We start from the raw sequence: 7,968 nt of genomic DNA on the forward strand, positions 1-7,968 counted from the left end.
ATGACCGTTATTCATGCAGCACATCAAACGGAATTGTAAAGTTGCTTATCAAAGAGTTATTTTTCTCTCTACAATTCAATTGCTCTAGCTGAACTTACAAGTTGTTTGCCGCGCGTGCTGTGTCACATAGATGTGTTTCATCGTATGCACAACGCTAACGTAGATATGTCTATAACACATCACAGTTGCGTATATGTGTATGCGCACGTATTGGTAACGCGCTCGTATGTGAGTTCTTTTACGTTTTCGGTGAGTCGGTGTTGAGTTATACGTCACGTAGTATCTCTTTAAATGTCACACGTCAAACTCACTTGAGTAAGCAATTTTTTCGTGGAAAATCGCATTTTCAACTATTCTGTGTGAAAATTCGCCATAAAGATCAAGAAAAAAACCGTTTCGAAAGGGAAAAAGAGGAGATTAATTGAAATAATCAGTGTTATTGTTGGAGTAGAGATTGGATTTTTTCTACATTCGCCTGGATGTGTGTGCCAATGAACAAAATGCGCGACGATCAGGATTTCAATATACATTTTGTGAAAATAATTGAACGTGAACGCAGTTTGTACGACAAATCGTTGCCAGAATATCGCTCCAAAGAGGAACACGAACGCATTTGGCAGAAAATCTCAACGGAAGTCAACGAAAGCGGTAATTTTTCCATTATTTACTAATGAGTTTACATCAATTTAGTTACTTTAATTCCAAGAACCAAAGTGTCATTTTCAATGTCCAACACACAATATTAAGCACATGAGTCTATTTTCCTGTGCAAACCCAGTGAAAACGTTAAATTTTTCAAAACAAAACCACTTTGTTCGTTCTGGTCGGGCAAGAAGCATGTAATGCGTTGATTGTCGGTTCTCAACAATAATGTGATTGTGTAGTTTTTGTATTTTGTGTCGAAACATTTCAATTTTGTTGCCATTGTTACATTACATTCGATGCCCGAATCGCATGTTGTATCGTAGCCAAAACAAAGTACATGATTGACGAGGGAAAAAAATATTCCGCGTATGAGAAGACATGTTCTTTTGCCATTTCTTGACGTAACATGTGTTTGAATTGGATGAAAGAAAAATAAACAAACGGTTTTTTAAGATAATATTTTCTATTTTCGATTCTTTAGTTGCCCATTGCAAGGAGCGATGGAGAAATTTGCGTGCTTGTTTGACTCGGCATTTGAAGCAACAACAATCGTCAACGGAGGATGGTTCAGTGAATCATAAGCCATATTATCTGGCTGAACACATGAGTTTTCTGCTGCCATACACGAAAAGTCGATCGGTGAAGGAGCAAATCAAGTACGAGACTCCGGCAATAGAGGAGCACAAACCGAGCACATCGACGAAAATATCAAAAGTCAACACCGGAGGTGGAACAACAACAACCACATACACGATTTCAACGGCTGAGTCCGATGAGAATCAGTATGTAACATTGATTCAAAGCTCAACTGGTGAACTAACACCAGCCGATGGATTGGATGAAACACATCTACAAGTCGAAACTACCACTGAAACTGAATCGAAAATCATCCCCGAACAATCGTATACCACTGCCAGTGCCGTTGTAACACCGAAAGAGATTATTTACGAGCCCGTTCCATCCAAACGTATCAAGTTATCGCATCAAGAGTCCGATGAAGCCGATTTGGATTTCTTCCGTAGCCTTTTGCCCGACACACGTCTTATGACTGCCTCACAGAAACGTCGATTCAAAATGGGCATATTCGGTCTAATCGATAATGTTCTCACTAACAATGATATTAACTCTTGAGCTTCGTAGGACACCCATAAATATTTTATTGTAAATTTATATTATCTAAAATAAATCGCAAACTTTCAAAAAACTGAGTCGATCAAAGGTAACAATCTGTTTTTATCTTTTTCATTCAATAAAACTAGAGATTAGTTAGCCGCAGCTGAAATTCGGTCAAAAACATTTTTCTTCTGTCTCGCTCTATCACTCTTTACTATCTCTCGTTGTGTTTAAAAACAACAACTTGACACAAGCTAATTTAAAATTCATTATTATGTTGTATTTGTTCTCCGTCCATATGTCATACAATGCTGGAGTGCGTACGTATAGGCAAGCGTCCACTCTACAATAGAGCACAATTTGTAATCATTATTTAAACATAAAGAATCAATTGAACTCACTCAAGTGGGACATGTCGATTTGACAAGTCGATATATTCAGTTCTTGCATCGCACGGTCTCTAAACGGTGGCCATCGTTTCGCTTTTTAAAGACAATTTACATTGAAACTAGTTTGGCAAACAGTTTTATTTTTCCATTATTCGAAGCTGTTTGAACTGGAATTGTTTCAAATTGTGCACAGTTTTGCTTTAGTTCGCAATTTTCTTACTTCAATTTGTAAGAGAATTTTTGATGAACAATAAATTCGCTAGATTGGATTAAATCGAATTGAACGTTATTGGATTGTTGCTAATTGAATTGAAAGTCTATTGTCTGAATTGAGATTTTTATTGATTTTGTGCAAATAAAATCCGGCAGAAGATGAAAGTAGAGCCTCTACGAACTGGGAATAGTGGAAAGCAAAACTCCTTGGAAGAAGATATAGCGATTCAGCAAAATAATTGGCTTCAAAATGAAATTATCAACACAACATCGCTACGATCCTCGCAATCGATAAGATCTGGGCACTTGGGCTCAGCTCTGATTCGCACTCAACCGACAGCTGTGCAAACACCACCGATCATAATCCAAAAACAACCAACGGTACCACCTCCTGAACTCACACCGCCAATAAATTGTCCACCCGGTTTGGAATACCTAGCCACGGTCGACCAATTATTAGTTCAACAAAAAGTGGAGTTGGTCGAGGCAATAACAGGTTTCGAAACAAATAATAAGTTCAATGTAAAGAATACACTCGGCCAAAAAGTATACTGGGCCGCCGAAAATAATGATTGCTGCACGAGAAATTGTTGCGGCCCGTTACGTCGATTTAAAATGCAAGTGTTTGATGCCTACCAAAATGAGGTAATGCACTTACGACGGCCAGCTGCGTGTGATAGTTGCTTTTTCCCATGCTGTCTACAATCGATCGAAGTGTCTGCGCCGCCCGGCCGATATATCGGTTCTGTGCAACAGAAATGGTCAGTGTGTCATCCATATTTTTCAATCAAAGACTTGCACGGTGACACAATTTTACGCATTGAAGGTCCACTATGTACATGGTCGATATGTGGGAATGATGTCGAGTTTAAAATTTTAAATATGAATGGTGTCGAAATCGGAAAAATTTCAAAACAATGGTCAGGTTTAGCACGTGAACTGTTTACGGACGCCGACTTCTTTGGAATTTCATTTCCAATCGATTTAGATGTAAATATTAAAGCTATTATGTTAGGCGCATGTTTTCTAATCGATGCAATGTTCTTTGAGAAATCGGACCATCGCGAAAATGATAGACCAGGAATGTTTTAATTTAATTAAGTTCAATATGAGCTGATATTTGAAATGAGGAAAAAAATTATTCTTTTTCAAATAAAAATAGAAACATAGGCATTGAAACGCCATCTTTGAACAGTATTCGAAAAGGTAAATGTCATTGAAAAAAAGACACAACATAACCATTAACCAAGCAACAACCTGTGAGTTTGGAGTTTGCACAAAAAAGTGTTTATTTGACAGAACATTAATAATCATCGGCAGCAAAATGATCAATAAAAAGTATCCGCTGATAATATTTGGCATTATCGGTGCTTATCATATTGGAACACACTTCATGAATGCCGACCTAGAAAAAAACCGTGAGATACAAAGAGCCAAAGCCGAAGCTGAACGACTAGAACGAATCAAACAAATTTAATGGATCGAAACAAAAACCAAACACATCGTATTGAATGTGACCTGAATCGTTATTTAATTGTTAGAAATTTGAATAAAAAGTACAAACAATTGTGAATTTTATTTAACGAAAATGTTATGAGTGTGGTTTTATTTCCTTTCTGGCATTTTTCCCCAAATTTAGGTTTTTCGATAGATTATTATAAAAGCAAATACAATGCATGAACTTTGAATTAGTTGAAAAGTAGACACATGGAATACAAAGCTAGTTGGGCCAATTTATTCTGGGGCGAGAATTCAGTAATGTTGACTTATTGTATAAAAAAAATAGACGCCGAATTCTCGCCCCAACTATTCAAACGGCTGTTGATGATGGAGGTTGAATAGAAGGCGATTGCATGCTTGATGTGAAGTGCTTATGTTTCCATGGCTACTTGAACTCGTGGGTCCCCCGGACCTTCATCATCTCGTGGTTCATCAAAGTCATCAATCGAAGCCGGTTCGTTGTCACCAACAACACCAGCTCCACCATCATCGTTGTCGGGTGGTGGACCAGAACGCTTTTCAACTGCAGCCACATAACGGGCAGTTTCTTCATCGTTCAAAATGTGGAACTTTTCGTTCTTGCCAACGACGGCAATTGAAATATTCTGTCGGGAAAAGAGAGGAAAAACAGATTAGTTTTTTTTTCATTGAATTTTTTTTTTAGTAGAAAAACCTTTTGTCTAACTTTGGTTCACAGCAAAAGAGAAAAAAAAACAATTCAAAAAAAGTTTGCTGTTCTCATAGTCACTTACCGAATTAGTTAGAAGATCTTCATTGGGCAGTGTTCCTTTGAGTGCTTCCAAACCGTGCTTGATCAACTCATCTTTGGTTGAATCGGCAAATGTGTTCAAATGTTTCTCCAAATACGTACGTGCGCTTTGCGACCGTGAGCCAATTGACATAGCTTTGCAGCTGAAATAATTGGCGCTTGGGACGACTTCGAAAATTTGCGGTCCTTGGTCATCGTAACCGGCAACCAACAAACCAACGCCATACGGACGTCTATCGTATCGTTGCGTACATGTTTGCATGCGATTGCCCAAATTGGAGATCAACCGATTCACCGGGTAAAAGGTATCAAATGAATACTTGTAATTCAAACATTCTTGACGCATGTAACGGCTCAACACACGAGCATCGGCTGTAATACCGGCAATTGAAATGCCCAAATGATCATCGATGGGAATAATTTTCTTTTGAAACGATGCCAATTCGGATGAGGCACGTTTCAATGCAACCAAAACTGCATAGTCACGGCTTTTCAAACCAACCGTTGCCGAACCCAATTTTACCGCTTCCATCGCATATTCGACCTGATGAAGCCGACCTTGCGGACTCCACACGGTAACATCACTGTCATACTGATTGCGAAACTGAAAAATAAAGAATTTTACAACCAGATTAGAAACCAAAATGCATCGATTCAGTTTGTGCAAACAAAATAGCTTTGAGGTTATGAGGTGGATATGAACAAGCGATTTTTAAATTTTATGAAATTTTGACATTTTCACGAATTCTGCACATGAAAATTCCAATTCAAAAGTCACTTTCAGGAAAAATCGCGAATAAATTTCCAAAAAATACCACATTTTACCATTGTATCAATAAAATTCCAGCCGGAGCAATGACAATACAAAAAATCACTGTGTCTTGAACTGTAATAAAAGTTGCTTTGTGTGCTCCGTGCGAAGTTGTTTGCGAGTGTTGTACAACGGTTGACAGCATCAAGTATGCAACCAGAAGCCAAATGAATGTTCGCGATGGGATTAATCATACACAATATTTTTTGTTTGACATTATTTACAAATCCGTCGTTCTCAGCGATACGGGCACTTGTCAAGCGAGAAACAAACAGTGCACATACAAGATATAGATAGAAAAGAAGAAATCGAAAAAAAACCATATTATTTTGCTAAATTTTACTGTTGAAAATAGTCTATTGTGTGAACTAGATATAGAAAATGTCAGCACAGGCTCAAGGATGGCAAAGGGTAAGAGAGCAGAAGAGAAACTTTTTTCTCTATTTATTGCAAACGCAATTGCTTTATCTGGGTGACTGCATGACGTAGTCACGCTTATTAACTTAGCCGAAGTAAATACAACCACTTATTGTACGGCTGTACAAGATTGATTGTAACAGAGATATCATATGTAATGTGCGAAATATCTACGTCGTGGGAAGCCAATAAATTATTTTGAAAACGTGAATCATTTCAATCGACAACCCAATTCCATTGGTTAACATTCATTTTCATATTACGTATTGTGGTGTGCTTTCGATTGTGTTACACAATTGAATGTCGGGAATTGTTAGCTTCTTTGTTTATCGTGTAAATGACGAAATAGCGATATGGTTGCGGTTTTAATTGGATCATTACTAAGGAAATGACTTTATTGATTTTAACAGGCAATGATTGGCCCATTACCAGCTGGTTTCCTACGATTGACAACAGAACGTGAAATTCAAGAGTCGGCCGATCGGCAAGCAGCGATTGCATTGTACCAACAACAAAATGTCTCCTACATGGTAATTAATTTGACAATTAAATCAATAGATTTTGAATGAGTTTCATTGACTTCCAATTCTAGCCGGCTTCGAATATCGTCGGTCGCCTCAGCATCACCGTTGCACAAGCGAAATTAGTGCGGAATTATGGGCTAACACGGATGGACCCATATGCACGCGTTCGTGTCGGTCATTTCGTCTATGAAACACAGACGGATCCAAATGGTGGAAAAACACCACGCTGGAATCGAGTCATTCATAGCCAGTTGCCAAGTGGTGTGAACACGATTTTTGTGGAAATCTACGATGAGTGCAGCTTTAAAATGGATGAATTGATTGCGTGGACCGAAGTCAAAATCCCCGAATCAGTTTTGCGCGGCGAAACACACGAGGAGTGGTACAGCTTGAGTGGCAAACAGGGTGACCATGTTGAAGGAATGATTGATGTTGTGATGAGCTTTACGGTAAGGCAAAATGCAATTTAATGTTTTATCAGCATAATTTATTGAAGCTTCTTCTTCCTTTTCAAGTTTCATTTTCGACCATTTTCTCGATATTTCCGAGTAAATCCATTTTCTGCTCTTTTCTCAAGTTCTCAATGATAATGAAAATCAACTTGTTTTCCTTTCTCTTTAAAGCCTGCTTCTGCAATGGCCAGCTACAACTGCGCAGCAGTGCCGCCCGTTGTAATGGTACCGAATGTGTCCGGTGGCCAACCGTTACCGGTTTTCGTAACACCTCAGCCGCAAATTCGTCAGCCAGCTGTTGAACAGCCCGTACCTGTGCAACCAATCACCGATGATGATGTGAAACAAGTCAAAGAAATGTTCCCGAATGTGGATGATGAAGTCATTAGGTCGGTGCTTGAGGTAAATCGTGGTAATAAACAGAGCACAATTAATTCCCTACTTCAAATGACTGAGCAGTAAATATTGCGCTGTATGTTAAAAAGAAACCAACCGACCAACAAACGAACGAACCCCATTCGTAGCACCGCCTTTTTACATCCAACGCAAAACTTCGAAAATAATTCCGTTACTTTTTTTCTATCCTCTGATGAATGAATATTTTTTTAAAAAACAACTACCTTTTCGGTGTCTTTGTGCCCATTTCTGATCGATCTTCTACAGTCTCATGCACGTAATTGAATCATTATCATTATTCCAAAATTGTATGTTTGATCCGAAGTTTGCCAAAATTCAAATGAAGCCTCTGGAAGTGGATTGAAAGAGCACAAGATCTTTTGATCTTCTCTTTCAGTCGTTAGTTAGTGATTTTTATTATAATAAGTGGAAATTGTATTAATTTATTCGCTTCTGTTTTATTTTTTTCCAATTTTGTTTAATTTTTTTTTGATTGGTCTCTCGGGCGATATCGATATAAATATTTATTTTGTTTATTTATCAATACGACTCGAATTATAGCAGCAGATGATTTGACAGCCTAAGAACAAAATAACAACTTCTGAACTCTTTGCCGATAAATGAAACGAAAAAAAACTTAGAGCAAAAAAGAAACAAATGAAGTTGCGAGCAAAAAGGACACAAGTGGGCATTGAGCGAAAAACACGTTTTTCTCATTTTTCTCGCTACTGGAAAAAGA

General features: G+C 38.1%; 4 protein-coding genes across 5 annotated transcripts; 3 read left to right on the forward strand and 1 right to left on the reverse strand.

Moving 5' to 3' along the window:
* Positions 1-225: 225 nt before the first annotated feature.
* LOC129564802 (uncharacterized) lies at positions 226-1,858 on the forward strand. The gene is made up of 2 exons (XM_055438951.1): positions 226-648; positions 1,127-1,858. Exons 1-2 carry the CDS (start codon positions 480-482, stop codon positions 1,774-1,776), a joined length of 819 nt encoding a protein of 272 aa, XP_055294926.1. The 5' UTR covers positions 226-479; the 3' UTR covers positions 1,777-1,858.
* Positions 1,859-2,163: 305 nt separating this feature from the next.
* Positions 2,164-3,949, forward strand: LOC129564800 (phospholipid scramblase 2-like). Its single transcript, XM_055438948.1, has one exon. It carries the CDS (start codon positions 2,520-2,522, stop codon positions 3,450-3,452), a length of 933 nt encoding a protein of 310 aa, XP_055294923.1. The 5' UTR covers positions 2,164-2,519; the 3' UTR covers positions 3,453-3,949.
* LOC129564799 (proteasome subunit alpha type-1) lies at positions 3,934-5,763 on the reverse strand. Its single transcript, XM_055438947.1, has 3 exons — positions 5,455-5,763; positions 4,613-5,233; positions 3,934-4,465 (listed from the first exon to the last, which is right to left on the reverse strand). The coding sequence occupies exons 1-3, from the start codon at positions 5,761-5,763 to the stop codon at positions 4,232-4,234; spliced, it is 1,164 nt and encodes a 387-aa protein (XP_055294922.1). The 3' UTR covers positions 3,934-4,231.
* On the forward strand, positions 5,713-7,887 carry LOC129564801 (toll-interacting protein-like). Of its 2 annotated transcripts, none has more exons than XM_055438950.1 (4): positions 5,713-5,851; positions 6,268-6,387; positions 6,450-6,830; positions 7,005-7,887. In XM_055438950.1, exons 1-4 carry the CDS (start codon positions 5,822-5,824, stop codon positions 7,293-7,295), a joined length of 822 nt encoding a protein of 273 aa, XP_055294925.1. In that variant the 5' UTR covers positions 5,713-5,821; the 3' UTR covers positions 7,296-7,887. The 2 variants fall into 2 exon arrangements, with proteins under 2 accessions (XP_055294925.1, XP_055294924.1); XM_055438949.1 differs by lacking the exon at positions 5,713-5,851 and adding an exon at positions 6,064-6,190.
* The last annotated feature ends 81 nt before the right edge of the window (positions 7,888-7,968 follow it).

Source organism: Sitodiplosis mosellana, unplaced genomic scaffold (assembly GCF_009176505.1).
Source record: "Sitodiplosis mosellana isolate CC-2019 unplaced genomic scaffold, AAFC_SMos_1.0 Smas_scaffold_2, whole genome shotgun sequence".
Classification (NCBI taxonomy): Eukaryota; Metazoa; Arthropoda; class Insecta; order Diptera; family Cecidomyiidae; genus Sitodiplosis; species Sitodiplosis mosellana.

What these genes read in the sequence shown, in the direction of transcription:
- LOC129564799 (XM_055438947.1), bottom strand. Translation starts at nt 5,763, where the DNA reads ATGGTTTTTTTTCGATTTCTTCTTTTCTATCTATATCTTGTATGTGCA. An exon ending in GGAATTTTATTGATACAATG is followed by an intron (nt 5,234 to 5,454) that starts GTAAAATGTGGT and finishes TTTATTTTTCAG; the next exon opens with TTTCGCAATCAGTATGACAG. An exon ending in AAGATCTTCTAACTAATTCG is followed by an intron (nt 4,466 to 4,612) that starts GTAAGTGACTAT and finishes TTTTCCCGACAG; the next exon opens with AATATTTCAATTGCCGTCGT.
- LOC129564801 (XM_055438949.1), top strand. Translation starts at nt 6,158, where the DNA reads ATGTCGGGAATTGTTAGCTTCTTTGTTTATCGT. An exon ending in AACAAAATGTCTCCTACATG is followed by an intron (nt 6,388 to 6,449) that starts GTAATTAATTTG and finishes TTCCAATTCTAG; the next exon opens with CCGGCTTCGAATATCGTCGG. An exon ending in ATGTTGTGATGAGCTTTACG is followed by an intron (nt 6,831 to 7,004) that starts GTAAGGCAAAAT and finishes TTCTCTTTAAAG; the next exon opens with CCTGCTTCTGCAATGGCCAG.
- LOC129564802 (XM_055438951.1), top strand. Translation starts at nt 480, where the DNA reads ATGTGTGTGCCAATGAACAAAATGCGCGACGATCAGGATTTCAATATA. An exon ending in AACGGAAGTCAACGAAAGCG is followed by an intron (nt 649 to 1,126) that starts GTAATTTTTCCA and finishes TCGATTCTTTAG; the next exon opens with TTGCCCATTGCAAGGAGCGA.
- LOC129564800 (XM_055438948.1), top strand. Translation starts at nt 2,520, where the DNA reads ATGAAAGTAGAGCCTCTACGAACTGGGAATAGTGGAAAGCAAAACTCC.